Below are 20,204 nucleotides of genomic sequence, written 5' to 3' on the forward strand. Positions count from 1 at the left end.
AATAAACTTGTCATAATCTTGTCCACCTCTCTCAAATCTCCCCTTGACCTCCTTTGCTCCAAGTTGAACAATCCCAGCCTGACCTGAACAAACAAACAGAATATGTTAATACCTGGAATCGGACGGGAATGTTTAATTTCTGTTTGAAAGATACTGGGAATATTGTCCTGGATAATAAATGATTGGAATGTTTACCTTGGGTGTGGTTGAATGGAATATATCAATCTGGTATCCACCTACGCTCTAGTGAAAGTCTGGAATGTGCAGATGGGATGAATAAGTTGATCACTATCTCTTGGAAATATTGACATGCTTTTACAAAAAATTTAGAGGACCCAATTATTTTTTTCCAATAAAGGGGCAATCTAGCGTGGCCAATCTACCTACCCTGCACATCTTTTGGGTTGTGGGGGTGAGACCCACGCAGACACGGGGGAATGTGCAAACTCCTCACAGACAGTGACCTGGGGCTGGGATCAAACCCGGGTCTTCGGCGCCATGAGGTAGCAGTGCTAACCACTGTGCCACCCAGATATATTTACATCCTGGCCCATGAACTTTGTTTTTAAGAAACCCACATTTGAAAGTCCGGCCACAACATGAAATATCAGCACCACAACAGGGCAAATCAGAAAGACAGACACTCACTTTGATATTTTCATTAGCGCATCTGAGAGTTAAGAATATGTGACATGATTTTGGGATCCCGGTGTGGGTGTGCAGTTGTGATTTGTTACATGTGAAAAATAACAAGCCTAAATTCATGGTGAAATGGACTGAAGACCGGGTCCCAAACACACACAGCTACTGGAGACACAGCAGGAGATGAAATGGTTAATGTGGCCAGGGGATTGAGACACCATTGTGACATCATCAAGACATTGACACACACTCCAGAGAGAAACTGACTTTAAAACAATCCGGATAGAATTAAACACACTGGACATGGGCAAAGTGGGAGTGAAATTAAAGCGATAATGGGCTATGAAGGGCTTGGGAGAAATAATACTGAGTAAGAACTGTCCACAAAGAGAGAGCTGGAGAATCCTTTACACCCATGTTTGATCTGTTGCTTGAAGCATCTGTCCTAATGTGCCAGTGACCTAGAACTCACGGCGCTCCTTCAGGAGAAAATATTGAGTAGATGTTACCCCAGGCAAGGCCAGAACAGAAATGGGAAAATAACTGAATGAAATTCAGTGAGGGGTCGGAGAGAGTTTTTCTCCCCCTCTCGGTGTGGAGTGTAAGATTCCTGCGGACTCCCTACTTCAGGTTTTCTTACTAATTAGTGAACATTAAATTAATTTCTATGACTGGCTGTAGATTTATTTTGAATTTGATTGTTACACTTCCCCTGTTTTTATTCCTGTTGTGATTACGCTCTGGGTAAGGATGGTTGACAGGTGACAGGATGGGAAATTGTGGTTTGGGTCTTCACTGACCAAATGTTTTATTGATCCGAAAGGTGTAAAAGGGACCAAACTCCAGCAGAAATCGAGCAGAGCTGAGAACAGACGACTTGCTGTGTGGGAACAGGGAGATAAACAGCTCCCAGAGGACAGAGAAAACAAGAGTGCCTGGAATGCTAGACAACACCTGGGTGTCAAGGCCACCATGTTTTCACTGCTTGGCATGGGAATGCTGACTCCCTGTATCGGGGACAGAACGTGGGGAAGACAATTGTTTGAGAGTTTGACGTGGCTGTGATGGGTACAGATGGTTCAATGACAGGCTTTGTAATTGGTCCATGTGTAAGGAATCTTTTTTAAATCCTTGTCTGATCCATGTCTCCCTTTTTATTACTGTCTTGTTCGCTGCTGCACCATTGCAGATTCTGGGTTTGAACTACACACTTTGGAAATGCCCAGCTGCAAGCTGTTAGTTGAACTGACCAAAGGGATTCACGTCTGTGCTGTGTGGTCGGGTCCCGTGATGTCATTTTGATGGACTTGGCTAGCAGTCAATCAGTTCTTCTAAAATTCCGAGATTTACTTCATTCTGATTGGTGGAACCCTTCAGAAACTTCTGAAGGGAAGGCTAGGAGAAGAAGCAATCTCCATTTTAATTCACTTCTATTTAGACATAGAAGGCAGCACACAGCAAGTCTGGACTCTCTCTATTACCTCTCTGCCTGGTGATTTAAAATGCTTCCAGCCAGCCTGTGAAAGTTCCACTGGAAGCTAAAACAGATTCTCTCTCAGCTGAGGGCTTGTGACCAAATACCTTCCTCTTTCTGCACAACCTGGGAGCTGTTGGCAAGTTGTCATCTCTGTTCTGATTTGGCAACTGTGAGGCCAGAGCTCTGAGTTTTCTCTCACCTGTTGGACTCCTCCTGAGGGTTCCGGATAAAGAGAGGGGCCATTGAAAATCCATTTAAAACTCTCATGTTGAGAACTTCAGTGAGGCTGGTCGTCCGTCTGGTGGTCCATCAATGACCCTGACTCCACCACTCCCTGGGGAAGAGAGATTCACAGACCCATAGACCTCAGGGGAAAGAAATATCCTCATCTGTGTCTTCAATGGGAAACCCCTTTTAAATGTAGTTCTAGTCTCTGCCACAAGGGGAAACATTCTCTCCTCATTCTCTCTGTCAATTCCTCTCAGGATTTCATGTGTTTCAATAAGATCATCTCTCATTGTTCTAAACTGCAATGGATACAGTCCCAACCTGTCAAACCTTTCCTCAGAGGATAACCCCCTCATTCCAGGAATCCGGAGAGTCAATCTCCTCTGAACTGCTTACATTGCAATTATCCCATTTCTGAAATAAGGAGACCCAAACTGTACACAGTGCTCTAAATATGGTCTCACCAAGGCCCTGTACAACTACACCAAAACATCCCGAGTTTAATATTCCAGTCTCTTTCCATCTATACCTACCGCTGCCTGGGGAAAGCGGGCAGCATAATTAAAACCTCTCCCACCCGGCTTACTCACTCTTCCAACTTCTTCCATCGGGCAGGAGATACAGAAGTCTGAGAACACAAATGAACAGACTCAAAAACAGCTTCATCCCCACTGTCACCAGACTCCTAAATGACCCTCTAATGGACTGACCTCATTAACACTACACCCTGCATGCTTCATCCGATGCCAGTGCTTATGTAGGTACATTGTATACCTTGTGTTGCCCTATTATATATTTTTTTAAATTCTCTTTTCTTCCCATGTACTTAATGATCTGTTGAGTTGCTCACAGGAAAATACTTTTCACTGTACCTCGGTACACGTGACAATAAACAAGTCCAATCCAATCCAAACAACAATATTTAATTGGCCTTCCTAATCTGCTTTATCTGCAAACTGACTTCTTGAGGTTCCTGTATCAGGATATCCAGATCCCTCTGTACCTCAGAGTTCTGCAATCTCTCTCCAATTAAATAATGCTCAGTTTAATTTAACCATTTTTGCCAAAGTGGGCACGCTCACATTTTCCCACCTTATGCTTCATCTGTCAATGTGTTCCCACTCACTTAATCTGTTTATTGTCCTTTGCAGACTCCTTAAGTCCACTTCACAAATTACTTTCCGACCTGTCTTTGTGTCATCAGAATATCTAGCTGCCATACATTCAACCCCATCATCCAACTCATTAATATAGATTGTAAATAGTTGATGGCCCAGCACTGATTCTTGTGACACTTGTCACATCTTACCAACCCAAACGTAACCCATTTATGCCCCCTCTCTGCTTCCTGTTAGCTAACCAACCCTCTATCCATGCTGATCTATTGCTCCTCCCCCCCCCCCCCCCCCCCCACGAGCTCTTAATATGTGTAATAACCTTTGATGTGACACCCTGGGGAATACCTTCCGGAAACCTAGGTAAACCACATCTACAGGTTCCCCTTTATTGACATCCCTTGTTACTTCCTGAAAAAGACTCAATAAATTAGTCAATCCCAATTGACTCTCTGAACCACATTTTCAAACATTGTGTCAAAAGAAAACTCAAATCTCCTCTCCCGCTCTGGCTCCTTTACAATTAGCTTAAGAGAAACTCACTTTCAGTTAAAGAGCCTGTCAACGTCTTTCACCCACTTTCCCCAAAGTGAATGAATTTGAGCAGAAAAATACCACCAAAATTCAAATATTTTCAATGAAATAAGTTTATTAATAAAATAGAACATGGTTTAAAAAAATATTGGAACATTACTTGTGGATCAAAGACAACCAGAGTAAAAGAATAACCATGAAAGGATGTTCACAATGTTCGGGACCCAAATGTTTCTCTTCAGTTCTTCTGTAGCCTGTTCCCGTGATTCTCCACTTTGTACACAGGAGCACTGAACCCCGGGTTCAAGACACCATCAGCCCTGATCATCCCCATCCCCTGATTTCCCAGTCAGTCCTCTATTAGTGTGACACCCATGGCAGATTCCCAACTGGGGCACAGGCCCTGTTATTCTCAGCTAAATTCAGCCCTCAGCTCTGTCGCTTGGCTGTCATTGACACAATCAATAACAAGTCAGAAAGGTGGCCGAGGCTCAAATGGAAGACAAAACTTGTGGATTAGGATCTCTGTAAAGATCAGTAACTTCAAAACAAAAATCAAATCCCCTGTCAACAAATTACAGGATCACATGACAGGACATAAGGTTTTATAACTTTTACTGCAACAAACAAACAAGAAGCAACATTAACTAAATATTATTTTTGTAGGAAACCTACACCTTAAAAGTATCAGTGCAAAGTGATTATTCATTCCCGAGGGCTCTGTTCTTTTCTTTTCCCAATCTGGTAGCCCTTAGCTGCAGAACTGTCTTTCACAGTGAAAGATTGGCTGGCGACCAGAAAACTGAGACTAGCATAAATAGGTAATTTGCAGGTTGGCAAGATGTAACAAGAGGTATGTCACAGGGATCAGTGCTGGGGCGTCAATCTTTTACAATTTGTATCAATGACTTGGATGATGGGTCTGAAGGTATGATTGTTGAGTTTGCTGATGATGCAGGCAAAAAGGAAAAGGAGGTGGTGTTGCATTGATAATGAAGAATGGCATCAGTACAATAAGGGAGGATCTCAGATCAGGAATACAAAATGTGGAATCTGTTTGGGTGGAGCTAAGAAACAGCATGGATTGGGTTTGGTGCCAGAGGCACATTGCTGCCTACTCACCCCGAGGAGGTTGTACAGATTTTACAGTGCAGCTCCTTCACCTGATGAAGGAGCTGTGCTCCGAAAGCTAGTGATTCGAAACAAACTTGTTGGATCTTAACCTGGTGTTGTAAGACTTCTTAACATGGATTTAGGAATAGGAAATCATGTTTGGCGAACCTTTTGGAGTTTTGAGGATGTTATGAACAGAATTGATGAAGAGGAGTCCGTGGACATGGCACACTTGGATTTTCAGAAGGTTTATGATAAACACCCCACAGGAGGTTAGTCAGTAAAATGAAAACACATGGGATGGGAGGTAATATACTGGCATGGAGTGAGGATTGGCTAACAGGCAGAAAACAGAGAGGAGAAATAAATGGGTCATTCTCACCATGGCAGGTTGGGACTAGTGGGTACCACAAGGATCAGTACTTAGGTCCCAGCTGTTCACAGTTTATACAATGATTTGGATGTGGGGCCAAATGTAATATTTCCAAGTTCACCGATCACACAAAGCTCGGTGGGAATGTGTGTTGTGAGGAAGATGTAAAACGGCTACAGGAGAATTTAGACAGACTCAGTGAGTGGGCAAGGACATGGCAGATGGAATATAATGTGGAAAAATGTAAGATTATCACTTTGGTCGAAGGAACCGATGAGCAGAGTATTTCTGAAATGGTCAGAGATTAGAAAGTGTAGATGTACAAAGGGACCTGGGTGTCCTCATCAATAAGTCACTGAAGGCTAACATGCAGGTGCAGCAAGTTATTAGGAAGGCTGATGGGGTGTTGGCCTTTATCACAAGAGGATTTCAGTACAGGAGTAGTGAAGACTTACTTCAATAGTATAGAACCTTGGTTAGACCACAGCTGGAGTACTGTGTGCAGTTTTACTGCCCTTACCTTAGGAAAGGTATTATTGCCACAGAGGGAGGGCAATGAAGGTTCACCAGACTTGTTCCAGGGATGGGAGGTGTTGTGTCTCTAAAACCTCAGACACTTCGATCAGTTTATTAATCAAATGTTTTACCCAGGTATCTTTACTGACCAGGTAAACAAAGGACAATGGAGTGTATAAATCACATAACTTTATTCCACAAGCAGTAAAACAGTTACCCTTAAATTATCCCACTAATTACAGTCCCAAGATTCTCAATAGTACCCGAGCCGATGGACTCATTCGAGCTGCGGGTTTGATTCTGTATCTCAATCTCCTCTGGGTCCTCTTGTGAGAAGATGGGTCTCGCCGCTGCTTCTTTCCGTCTCTGGTCAGTCGTCTCGATTACCTCTGCGTGGAGTCTTCACTGCTGGGCGGTCCGAGGGTTCGATCATTATACCCTTTCTGTGCCCTTCCAGAATGTTCTCTGACCCCAGCCGATGAGGTCACAGGGTGGGTGTGGCACCACCCAATGGGGTTACTAATGGCCACTCAGCAGGACACCGGGAATCTGTCCACCGGAGTCCATTTCCCGGTGCATTGTTTGTTATGTAACTTTGTCTATTCAAAACAATCAATCGATGAACAGAGCCAATTATCTCTTGATTGGTGATTGATAGAACAGAGCAGCTCCAGACATGGGCTGGCAGCTTGTCGGAGTTCGGTGTATTCAGGCTGGTTGCTGGAGCTGCTGTGGCTCCATTTAAAATGGCCAATTTTTAATTTAAAGTGTCTGATTTTATCGAGCCTAAAATACAGGCCACTGCACATTTTACCAGAGGACTATCCTATGGTGAGACATTGGGGAAACTGGGCCTGTATTCACAGTTGTCTGTGCTAGATTGGGAAATTACAATAAAAGCTATGATGATAGACAGGCAATCACAAGTATTTGAGAAATTGTTACATATTTACATAAAATATAGACTCCCTTAATAAACAAAAATCCAACAGAAGTTTTGCAACCGTGGCTAATAAGCAAAGTTAAAGATTGCATTAGATCAAAGGAAGAGGTTCATAAAGTGGCCAAAATCGTAGTAAGCCTGAGGATTGGGAACTTGGTCCTCCTTTGCTGAAAACCAAACCAAGAGACTGATAAAGAAAGAGAAAATAGAATATGAGAGCAAACAGGCGGGAAACATAAAACCGACAGGAAAAGCTCCTGTAGGAATGTGAAAAGGAAAAGATTAGCAAAGACCAATGTGGGTCCATTCCAGGCAGGAGACAGGAGAGTTTATAATGGGGAATAAGGAAATGACAGAGGAACTAAACAATGTGTGTCTGTCTTCACGGAGGAAGATACAGAAATTTCCCCCAAACATGAGAACACCAAGGGACTGGTGAGAATGAGGAACTGAAAGAGATTGGTAATCGTGAAAAATTAGTACTGGAGAAATTAATGTGGTTGAAAGTTAATAAATGGTATTTTTTCCATGTATGGAATGATCTGTCTGGACTGTACGTAGAACAATACTTTTCACTGTACCTCGGTACACGTGGCAATTAAGAAATAAATCAGAAATCTCCAAAAGCTGATGCTCTACATCCCAGAGAGTTGAAAGAGGCGGCTGGAGAGATAGTGGATACATTGGTGATCATCATTTGGGGATTTATTAACTTTCAACCACATTAATTTCTCCAGTGCTACTTTTTCACTAATACTAATCACTTTCAGTTCCTCGTGCTCACTAGTCCCTTGGTTCTCTCGTGTTTTTAGGACACTTTCTGTATCTTCCTCCGTGAAGACAGACACACGTTGTTTAGTTTCTCTGCCATTTCCTTATTCCCCATTATAAACTCTCCTGTCTCTGCCTGGAATGGACCCACATTGGTCTTTGGTAATCTTTTCCCTTTCACATTCCTACAGGAGCTTTTCCAGTCGGTTTTTATGTTTCTCGCCAGTTTGCTCTCATATTCTATTTTGTCTGTTTTTTTAATAAACATTTTATTAAGGTTTTTTTGGGCATTGAAACAGCAGCAATATAAGCAATGTACATAAAAATATAAACATAGTGCAAATACCACCTCCCTCCCCACAAGTCCCACCATTACTTAACCCCCTAATCTACGCTAACCATAGAAATTGTCATAGCTCCCCTCCCCTTTCTGCTGATGATTAATTCTCCGCAAAGAAGTCGACGAACGGTTGCCACCTCCCGGCGAACCCGAACAGAGACCCTCTCAAGGCGAACTTGATTTTCTCCAAACAGAGAAAGCCAGTCATGTCCGATAGCCAGGTCTCTGACTTTGGGGGCCTCGAGTCCCTCCATGCCAGTAATATCTGCCTCCGGGCTACCAGGGAAGCAAAGGCCAGAACGTCCGCCTCTTTCTCCTCCTGGATTCCCGGATCCTGCGACACCCTGAAAATCGCCACCTCTGGACTCAGTGCCACCCTCGTATTTAATACCTTGGACATGGTGTCGGCAAACCCCTGCCAAAATCCGCCCCCCCCCCCCCCCCCAAACCAGCCACCTCCTCACCATGGCTATATTAGCCGCCCAGTAATAATTGCTGAAATTCGGCAGCGCCAGCCCACCATCCCCCCGACTCCACTCGAGTACTACCCTCCCCACTCGCGGGGACTTGCCCCCCCCCACAAAGCCCACAATAACGTTATTGACCCGCTTAAAAAAGGACCGCGGGATGAAGATGGGGAGACATTGAAAAACAAACAGGAGTCTCGGGAGGACCGTCATTTTCACCGCTTGGACTCTGCCCGCCAGAGACAACGGGAGCGCATCCCATCTCCGGAAGTCATCTTCCGTCTGATCCACCAACCGGGCCAAGTTCAATGTATGTAGCCAGCCCCAATCCCTCGCCACCTGGATACCTAGGTACCAAGAAACAGTCAATAAAGTCCCTCCCAAATCCGAACCTCCCAAAAATAATCCCGCTCAAAAGCTTTCTCCGCATCCATCGCGGCCACTACCTCCACCTCACTACTTTCCGGGGGCATCATGATCATGTTTAACAGCTTTCGTACATTGGCCACGAGCTGCCTGCCCTTAACGAACCCCGTCTGATCCTCCACAATGATGTTCGGCACACAATCCTCAATCCTGGAGGACAAAAGTTTGGCCAGCAGTTTGGCATCTATGTTCAACAGGGAAATCGGCCCGTAGAACCCACATAGCTCCGGGTTCTTGTCCCATTTCAGGATAAGCGAAATCGTGGCCTGTGACATCGTCTGGGGCAGAACCCCCCCCCCATTTCCCTTGCCTCATTAAACACCTTCATCAGCACTGGTCCCAATATCCCGGAGAACTGTTTATAGAACTCCGCTGGGTACCCATCCGGTCCCGGGCCCTTACCTGCCTGCATGGCCTTCAGACCCTCCACTATCTCTTCCAACCCGATCAGGGCCCCCAGTCCTTCTACCAGCTCCCCATCCACCTTCGGGAAAGTCAGCCCCTCCAGGAAGTGCCTCATCCCCTCCGGCCCCTGCAGGGGGTTCTGACCTGTACAACCTGCTGTAAAAATCCCAAAACGTCTTACTAACCCCTACCGAGTCCCCAACTAAGTTCCCATCCCCGTCGATAACTTTCCCTATTTCTCTAGCTGCCTCCCTCTTTCTGAGCTGCTGTGCAAGCATCATACTGGCCTTCTCACAATGCTCCCCTCGCCTTTCTGAGCTGTTCCACTGCCCTCCCTGTGGGTAACAAGCCAAACTCCACCTGTAGTCTCCGTCGTTCCCTTAAATGCCCTTTCTCTGGAGTCTCCACGTACCTCCTGTCGACTTGTAGGATCTCTCTCACCAGTCGGTCTGTTTCTGCCCTGTCCATCCTGTCACTGTGAGCCAGGATCGAGATCAGTTCTCCTCTCACCACTGCCTTCAGCGCTTCCCAGAGCACTGCTGCTGAGACCTCCCCCGTATCATTCACCTGCGGGTAATACAGCATGCATTTCCTCAGCCTCTCACACACCGCTTCGTCCACCAACAGCCCTACATCCAACCTCCATTGCGGGCGCTAATTGCTATCTTTACTCACCTGCAGGTTAACCCAGTGTGGAGCTTGGTCCGAGATTGTAATCGCCGAATACCCCGTGTCCACCACCCCTGCCAGCAAGGCCCTACCCAAAACAAAGAAATCGATCTGAGAGTATACCTTATGTATGTGGGAGTAGAAAGAAAACTCCTTCACCGTTGGCTGCCTTAATCTCCATGGATCCACCCCCCCCCCCCCCCCCGATCTGTTCCATGAACCCTTTCAGTTCCTTTGCCACTGCTGGTACCCTGCCCGTTTTCAAGCATGATTGATCCAGGCCCGGATCAATAACTGTATTAAAGTCCCCTCCCATGATCAGTTTGTGCGAGTCCAGGTTTTATTTTCTCTTTATCAGTTTCTTGGTCCTCCATTGCTAAATTCTAAAACAAGTTCCCAATTCTCAGGCTCACTACTATTTTTGCCACTTTCTGAGCCTCTTCCTTTGATCCAATGGAATCTTTTCTTGTTCGCCACGGTTGCATCACTTTTCCTGTCTCAGATTCCCTGAGACAGAAAGAGAAGAGAGAACGAAATGCAGTCCTGGATGCAATTGAAGCAGAAACAATAACAGCAGAATCCGTCACTGTGATTAATTGTGAACTTGTCGGTGTCTCAGCAGGGATGAGGAAAGACAGAATCCCTTCCCACACTGAGAGCAGGTGAACGGCCTCTCCCCAGTGTGAATTTGCTGGTGTCTCTGCAGGCTGCTTGACTGAGTGAATCCCTTCCCACACTGAGAGCAGGTGAATGGCCTCTCCCCAGTGTGAACTCGCTGGTGTGTCAGCAGGTTGGATAAGTAAGTGAATCCCTTCTCACACTGAGAGCAGGTGAACGGCCACTCCCCAGTGTGAATTTGCTGGTGTTTCAGCAGGCTGCTTGACTGAGCGAATCCCTTCCCACACTGAGAGCAGGTGAACGGCCTCTCCCCAGTGTGAACTTGCTGGTGTCTCCGCAGGTTGGATAAGTCCGTGAATCCCTTTTCACATTGAGAGCAGGTGAACGGCCTCTCCCCAGTGTGAACTCGCTGGTGTGTCAGCAGGTTGGATAAGTAAGTGAATCCCTTCTCACACTGAGAGCAGATGAACGGCCACTCCCCAGTGTGAATTTGCTGGTGTTTCAGCAGGCTGCTTGACTGAGCGAATCCCTTCCCACACTGAGAGCAGGTGAAAGGCCTCTCCTCAGTGTGAACTTGCTGGTGTCTCCGCAGGTTGGATAAGTCCGTGAATCCCTTCTCACACTGAGAGCAGGTGAACGGCCTCTCCCCAGTGTGAACTTGCTGGTGTCTCAGCAGGCTGCTTGACTGAGTGAATCCTTTCCCACACTGGGAGCAGGTGAACGGCTTCTCCCTAGTGTGAACTCGCTGATGTGTCTGCAGGCTGATCAACTGAGTGAATCCCTTCCCACACTGAGAGCAGGTGAATGGCCTCTCCCCAGTGTGAATTCGCTGGTGTGACTTCAGGTTTTCTAACCGAGTGAATCCCTTCCTACACTGAGAGCAGGTGAACGGCCTCTCCCCAGTGTGACTGCGTCGGTGAACCTCCAGCCGAGATGGGGTTCTGTATCCCTTCCCACAGTCCCCACATTTCCACGGTTTCTCCATGTTTTGGGTCAACTCGTGTCTCTCCGGGTTAGACAATCAGTTGAGGCCTCGGCCACACACAGAACACGTGTCCGGTCTCTCCCCGCTGTGAATGGTGTAATGCTTTTTTCAGGCTGTGTAACTGGTTAAAGCTCTGGAACACTCTGTGTGTGTGACTCGGTGCTTTTCCAGTCACACTGATGTTTAAACTTTGTTGAAGTCAACAGGTCGGGCAAACATTTCTCATAGATTTAATGGTCGATGAACCGAGTGACTCTGTCAGATCTAGACGTGATGTTTGAGATTTCTGACTGTAAATCCTATCCTTTTCACATCCTGTAAAAGGAGTTTACAAAAGACATAACTGTCAGAACAGGTTAGAAATTCAGAACAGACAATTCTGCTTCCTATGGAACATTCTTTCCTCTCTCATTCCCCAAAAGCTGTAAATCTCCATCCCACACACTCTCCCTCCATTCTCACTCTGCTGTATCTAGTATTCATCCTCCCAATTCTCCTGAATGCGCTGATTCAGGCTGATTGACAGATCCCTGCTCACTGCTCCCTGTCCTGGACACAGAGACCATAACAAATAGGAGCTGAAGTCGGCCATTCAGCCCATCAAGCCTACGCGACCATTCAATGAGATCATTGGCCAATCTACCTCAGCACCATTTATCCACACTGTCCCCCATATCCCTCGATATCTTCAATATCGAGAAACCTATCAATCTCGGTCTAAAAATACTTGATGACTGAGGCTCCACAGTCCTCTGGGGTAGAGAATCCCAAAGCTTCAGCACATTGTCTTTAAATTCATTGCCAGGGCAGCACAGTGGTTAGCACAGTGCTGCCTCTCAGTGCCGAGGACCTGGGTTCGATCACGTCTTTAAGAGAGAGAGACCTGGGCCAAGCTTTCCAGAGTCTACGCCCTCCCTGGATTCACTTCCTTTCCCTTCAGTTGCTGCAAGTGATTAATTGAAGGTGAGAATGAGAAAAGAAAGTGTTTTACTCACAGATGTTGCAGAAAGGAGGAGTTTTCAGTCTGTGGGAGGCCCCAGGTTTTGCTCATTGTCCAGCTTCCGCATTTTGACAACGGGGGAGCTGATTGGATGGGGAAGAGAGTCCTTCCGGTTCACCAACTCTTCCCATTGGTCAACAACTTTCCAGCGCACGCATAGGAATCTGCGGTGACGTTTCAGGGTTCCAGTGCGCAGGCTCGGCGCGCGGACACTGCAGCTCCGCCCCACTTATTGTTACCCCGCCTCCAAACAAGGTTTCCAGGCAACCGGCTGACAGCTTCGGCCAGAGCGAGACGCCGCTCGGTGATCTCCCCTTCAGCCCGGGACTGCGCATGCCCAAGAGAGAGGAGCGGCTGCGCATGTGCGAGGGAAAGCCCAACTCTTGACCGATCCTGCTGAGGTGTTGACCAATGGGAAGAGTTAGGACCGGAAGGACTCTGCACCTCCAGCCAATCAGCGCGGGCTTTGTGTGAATGAGTTTCAGACAGACTGAAAACTTCCTCCTGTCTCCAACATTTGTGAGTAAAACGCTTTCTTTTCTCCTCCTTTCCATTTCTTTTCTCATTCAGACCTTCAATTGGTCACTTACAACAGCTGAAGGGAAAGGAAGTGAATCCATGGAGGGTGCAGACTCTGGAAATCTTGGCCCAGGTCTCTCTCTCTCTCTTAAAGACATTGAGAAGCCTTACAACACCAGGTTAAAGTCCAACAGGTTTGCTTCGAATCACTAGCTTTCGGAGCACTGCCCCTTCCTAAGCGCCTTCCATTCACCTGAGGAAGGAGCAGTGCTCCGAAACCTAGTGATTCGAAACAACCTGTTGGACTTTAACCTGGTGTTGTAAGGCTTCTTACTGTGCTCATCCCAGTCCAACACCGGCATCGCCACATCATGGCTTAAAGACATTGACATCCTTTGCTCCCTCAGCTTGACACATTTATTTGTCTGGCTAAAAGGATGGTCTCTTTCCTAATGTTCACAATTAAAGGGCTGGTTTCCCCAGGAGATGGCTAACATTTAAAGGGACAGTAAATAAATATTAGGCAGTGGGTGGCATGGTTAATCACTGCTGCTTCACGACACCGAGAACCTGACTTCGATCCAGGCCCCGGGTCACTGTCCGTGTTGAGTTGCACATTCTCCCTGTGTCTGCGTGGATCTCACCCCCACAACCCAAAGATGTGAAGAATAGGTGAATTGGCCACGCCAAATTGCCTTTTGATTGGAACAAAAGAATTGGGTATTCTAAATTTACTTTTAAAAAGAAAAAAATTAAAATCAGGCAGAGATATGTCTAGTATTTATATATGGTACATATTTAATATAGTATTTATGGTTCTGCAAATAAGTACATTTATTAGAGTTTCTAGTTGTGTAATAATGTATGCAGTTACGTTATATATTTCCAGTCTTCTCTTCCGTCAGATGGTTATTAGTCTCTGGATTTCTCTTTCACAGGGACCAGAGGGGTCTGAGGGTCATTGAATATATTCAAGGATGAGTTAGCTAGATTTTTAATTGACAAGGGAGTCGAGGTTTATGGGCAACAAGTAGGAAAATGGAGAGGAAGCTGAGATGAGGAGGAATTTTTTCACTCGAGGATGTAGCGAAGATCTGGAATTCTCTACCCCAGAGGACTGTGGAACCTCAGTCATCAAGTATTATCAGACCGAGATTGAGAGGTTTCTCGATATTTAACCTATCGATGGGGGATAGTGTGGGAAAATGGTGCTGAGGTAGATTGACCAATTAGTTCATTTAATGGTTGAGCAGGTTCTATGGGCTGAATAGATTTCATAGAATTTACAGTGGAGGCCATTCAGCCCATCGAGTCTGCACCGGCTCTTGGAAAGAGCACCCTACCCAAGGTCAACACCTCCACCCTATCCCCATAACCCAGTAACCCCACCCAACACTAAGGGCAATTTTGGACACTAAGGGCAATTTATCATGGCCAATCCACCTAACCTGCACATCTTTGGACTGTGGGAGGAAACTGGAGCACCCGGAAACCCATGCACACACAGGGAGGATGTGCAGACTCCGCACAGACAGTGACCCCAGCCGGAATTGAACCTGGGACCCTGGAGCTGTGAAGCGATTGTGCTATCCACAATGATACCATGCTGCCCACTGAATGCAGCTCCTATTTGTTATGATCTGTGTTCTGACAGGAAGTGATGATCATGGGTCTGTCAATCAGCCTGAATCAGCACCTTCAGGAGATTTGGGAAGGTAAATATTAGATACAGCAGAGTGAGAATGGAGGGAGAGTGTGTGGGATGGAGATTTACACCTTTTGGGGAATGAGAGAGGAAAGAATGTTCCAGAGAAACTACAATTGTCTGTTCTGACTTTCTATCCTCTACTGACAGTGATATTTTTCGTAAATTGTTTTTCCTGGATATTAGAAGAGAAGGAATCACAGAAAGAAACTGCAAACGTCAAGTCTCAATCTGACAGTCACTCGATTATTTGGGACCTGAATACTATCGGTCTTTGAATCTGGAAGGAGAAATGTTTCCCGTTCTGTAGGCGTCAAAATATTTTAAACATCAGTGTGACTGGAAAATCACCGAGAGACACACGCACCCGAGTGGGAGTGTTCCAGAGTACTGACTGGAAAGAGCCTTAACCAGTGACACAGTCTGAAAGAATATTACGCCATTCACAGGTGGGAGAGACCATAAATGTGGGTTCTGTGTTGTCAAGGCTTCAGCTGATTGTCCAACCCGGAGAGACATAAAAAATCAAAATATGGCCGGACCGTGGAAATGTGAGGATTGTGGGAAGGGATACGGAGCCCCATCTGCACGAGAGACTCATCGGCACATCCACACTGGGGAGAGGCCATTCACCTGCTCTCAGTGTGGGAAGTCATTCACTCAGTTCTCCCACCTGCAGACACACCAGCGATTTCACACTGGGGAGAGGCCATTCAACAGCTCCCAGTGTGGGAAGGGATTTAGTGATTCCTCCACCCTGCACAGACACCACGCAGTTCACACTGGGGAGAAGCCGTTCACCTGCGCTCAGTGTGGGAAGAGATTCACTCAGCTATTCCCGCTGCAGACACACCAGCGCGTTCACACTGGGGAGAAGCCGTTCTCCTGCTCTCAGTGTGGGAAGGGATTCAGTTGTTCATCCAACCTGCAGGCACACCTGATAGTTCACACTGGGGAGAAGCCATTCACCTGTTTTCAGTGTGGGAAGGGATTCATTCAACAATCCAACTTGCAGGCACACCAGCAAATTCACTCTGGGGAGAGGCTGTTCAACTGTTCTCAATGTGGGAAGGGATTTTGTGTTTCATTACATCTGCTGAGACACCAACAAGTTCACAATTGATGACGGGTTGGATTCTGCTGTTATTGTTTCCCCTCTCAATTACCTCGAGGACTGCATTTTGTTCATTCTGGTAGTTGGTCAGTGGGGGTGGTTGGAGGGTTTCTTTCTACTGGACACTCCGGTTTCACAACTTTGCCTCCAGTGGGCTGATGATATTCAAAACTTATTGCGAATACCAGGCTTTAAATTGCACAATAAAAGGATCACAGAGTGAAAGGGCTTTTGGAAGTTAAAAGATATATAGTTCCTATTTCTGTTTGGAATCCCCTAAATCATGCCATGTTGCCATGGAGATGGGCTGTGGTGATTACGTGGCTCTTTTGTTTACTGTATCTCGGTGCTTCTCACAGAAGAAAACTATCAGGGTATGAGGAGCAAGTTGTCTGAGGTGGACGGGGAAACTGATGGGAGGTAGGAAATAGATAATAGTTAAGGAATTATTACATATTACAAGGGCCAGTTAGCTCAGTTAGCTGGATGGCTGGTTTATGATGCGGAGCAACTCCAACAACGTGGATTCAACTCCCATATTGGCAGAGGTTATCCATGAATGTTGCCCCTCATCTGAGGTGTGGTGACCCTCAGGTTAAATCACCACCAGTCAGCTCTCTCTCTCTCACAAAGGGGAGAGCAGCCTATGGTCCTCTGGGCCATTGGTGACATTCATTTATTTAAAAAAATAAATTTAGAGCACCAAATTAGTTTTTTCCAATTAAGGGGCAATTTGGCGTGGCCAATTGACCTCCTCTGCAAATCTTTTTGGATTGTGGGAGTGAGACCCAGGCAGGCACCTTCCCGTAACAGCCTCCCCGAACAGGCGCCGGAATGTGGCGACTAGGGGCTTTTCACAGTAACTTCATTTGAAGCCTACTCGTGACAATAAGCGATTTTCATTTCATTTCATTTTGCATTTCATTTCACACTGGGAGAATGTTCAAAGGTGACTTTCATTTCACATGAATTCAACAAATATAGTTTATTTTTTTAATAATATTTTATTGAGGTATTTGAAATTTTTTATAACAGTAACATTAACAATGACATCAACATGGTAAAATAAACACCCCCCCCCCCCCCCCCCCCGACCCCCGACCCCCGCTTGGAATACTGCATCTGCTGACATTTTAATTTTCCCCGAGAAAGTCGACAAACGGCTGCCACCTCGGGGTGAACCCGACCATTGACCCTCTTAAGGCAAACTCTATTTTCTCGAGACTGAGAAACCCAGCCATGTCACTAACCCAGGCCTCTACACTCAGGGGCTTTGAGTCCGTCCACATTAATAAGATCCGTCTCCGGACTACCAGGGAGGCAAAGGCCAAGACGTCGGCCTCTTTCGCCCCTGAACTCCCGGATCTTCCGACACTACAAAGATCGCTACCTCTGGACACGGCACCACCCGTGTTTTTAGTACTGTGGACATTGCCTTAGCAAAACTCTGCCAAAACCCTCTGAGCTTCGGGCATGCCCAAAACATGTGGATATGATTTGCTGGGCTTCCTGCGCACCTCGCACACCTATCCTCAACCCCGAAGAACTTATTCATCCCAGCTGCTGTCATGTGTGCCCGGTGGACTACCTTAAACTGTATCAGGTAAGCCTGGCGCACGATGAGGAGGTATTAACCCTGCTTAGGGCATCCGCCCATGGACCTGCCTTCATCCACCTAGCTCATCCTCCCACTTGCCCTTAAGCTCCTCCACCAGAGTTTCCTCCACCTCCAAAAGCTCCTTGTAAATATCCCATACCTTCCCCTCCCCCACCCAGGTAATGGAAACAACTCTATCCTGCATACCCCGTGGCAGCAGCAGCGGAAAGGCCGGCACCTGCTTTCTCAGAAAGTCTCGTACTTGCAAATACCTAAAACCATTCCTCGGTGGCAATTTAAATTTATCCTCCAAAGCTTTCAAGCTGGGAAAGCTCCCATCTATAAATAGATCCCCCATCCTTCTGGTTCCTGCCCCCTGCCACCTCCGGAACCGGCCATCTAGCCTACCCGGTACAAACCTGTGGTTGTTATAAATTGGGGTCCAAATCGATGTTCCCTCCACTCTCTTATATCTCCTCCATTGCCCCCAAATCCGCAGAGCCACCACTACCCCGGACTTGTGGAGTATCGGGCCGGCGAGAACAGCAGAGGTGCCGTTACCAATGCTCCCAGACTGGTGTCTTTACATGACGCCGCCTCCATCTGCTCCCAGGCTGACCCCTCCCCCACTATCCACTTCCTAATCATGGCTATATTAGTCACCCAGTAGTAATTGCAGAAGTTCGGCAACACCAACCCACCCTCCCCCCGACTGCGCTCCAGCAACACTTTCTTCACTCGCGGGGTTTTACTTACAGGCTCCTTTCTTGTTTGCTCTGGAGAGACAGGCGGTTAGAGGACAGATGTCAGAACCTCGAACATTTCATGAGATGGAACAACCTGTGAATTTATGGGCTGCCAGAAAACTCAGCAGGCGGGACATTTTCCGCTGGGTCGAAAGCTTTCTCAAGAACTTGCTTAAACTCCCGATCGATTTCCCACTGCAACTAGAGTGGGCTCACAGATCACTGTAACAAAACCCGTCAGATTACGGGGGAGGGGATTATGGGGGAGGGGTCAGCCTGGGAGCAGATGGAGGCGGCGTCATGTAAAGACACCAGTCTGGGAGCATTGGGCCTCACGGTAGCATGGTGGTTAGCATCAATGCTTCACAGCTCCAGGGTCCCAGGTTCGATTCCCGGCTGGGTCACTGTCTGTGTGGAGTCTGCACGTCCTCCCCGTGTGTGCGTGGGTTTCCTCCGGGTGCTCCGGTTTCCTCCCACAGTCCAAAGATGTGCGGGTTAGGTGGATTGGCCATGCTAAATTGCCCGTAGTGTAAGGTTAATGGGGGGATTGTTGGGTTACGGGTATGCGGGTTACGTGGGTTTAAGTGGGGTGATCATGGCTCGGCGCAACATTGAGGGCCGAAGGGCCTGTTCTGTGCTGTACTGTTCTATGTTCTATGTTCTAGATGCCAATTCACCCCGAGATCATTTGTGGTGAAATTTCTCAGCTCCAGATGAAACAGTTAAATTAATTGTGTACTCTAAATTTTTTTTTTAAATGTGAAAGGGTGACATTATCCCATTAAGAGAAAAAAGATGCTCTGACAGTTGAAACATCTAAGCTGCAAAACTGCATTTTTACCAGAAACGCATTTGTCAAACATAGACCACAGTAAGCTGGGCAGATCCTGGGCAACCTGGTATTCATTTCCTCTCGTGCATTAGGCTAAATTTCACCTTAACTGGAAAAAAATTAGGTCCTCTAAATTTATATTTTAAAAAGCCCTGGCCTGGGTGGATACATAAACAAATTATATAAGACCGTTAAAGACAAACATCCACCTTTACTTCAGCAGGCCTATTGTCACTCATTAGAAACTGGATCATTTGCACCTTCGTGGAGAGATGCAATTATAACGGTCATTCATAAGGAGGGGAGAGACCCAACAGAGTGTGGGTCACATCGCCCCATATCATAACTTAATTGTATCCTGAAGGTTCTAACATCAATACTGGCCCAGAGAGTAAACAGGATAATAACTGAGGTTATACACCCACTGGCCCATAGAGTAAACAGGATAATAACTGAGGTTATATACCCACTGGCCCATAGAGTAAACAGGATAATAACTGAGGTTATCCACCCACTGGCCCACAGAGTAAACAGGATAATAACTGAGGTTATACACCCACTGGCCCATAGAGTAAACAGGATAATAACTGAGGTTATCCACCCACTGGCCCATAGAGTAAACAGGATAATAACTGAGGTTATACACCCACTGGCCCATAGAGTAAACAGGATAATAACTGAGGCTATACACCCACTGGCCCACAGAGTAAACAGGATAATAACTGAGGCTATACACCCACTGGCCCATAGAGTAAACAGGATAATAACTGAGGTTATACACCCACTGGCCCATAGAGTAAACAGGATAATAACTGAGGTTATACACCCACTGGCCCATAGAGTAAACAGGATAATAACTGAGGCTATACACCCACTGGCCCACAGAGTAAACAGGATAATAACTGAGGCTATACACCCACTGGCCCATAAACAGGATAATAACTGAGGCTATACACCCACTGGCCCATAGAGTAAACAGGATAATAACTGAGGCTATACACCCACTGGCCCACAGAGTAAACAGGATAATAACTGAGGCTATACACCCACTGGCCCATAGAGTAAACAG

General features: G+C 46.5%; 1 protein-coding gene across 1 annotated transcript in view; it reads right to left on the reverse strand.

The window, feature by feature from the left end:
• Positions 1-10,233: 10,233 nt before the first annotated feature.
• The window catches only part of LOC119951195 (gastrula zinc finger protein XlCGF26.1-like), a 43,077-nt gene continuing 33,106 nt past the window's right edge, over positions 10,234-20,204 (reverse strand). The window contains exon 4 of the mRNA XM_038774219.1: positions 10,234-11,561. Coding sequence (XP_038630147.1) covers positions 10,612-11,561 — 950 coding nt within the window. The 3' untranslated portion in view covers positions 10,234-10,611. The remainder of the gene's footprint in view (positions 11,562-20,204) is intronic.

The sequence above is a fragment of the Scyliorhinus canicula genome, chromosome 17 (assembly GCF_902713615.1).
Source record: "Scyliorhinus canicula chromosome 17, sScyCan1.1, whole genome shotgun sequence".
NCBI classification, from domain to species: domain Eukaryota; kingdom Metazoa; phylum Chordata; class Chondrichthyes; order Carcharhiniformes; family Scyliorhinidae; genus Scyliorhinus; species Scyliorhinus canicula.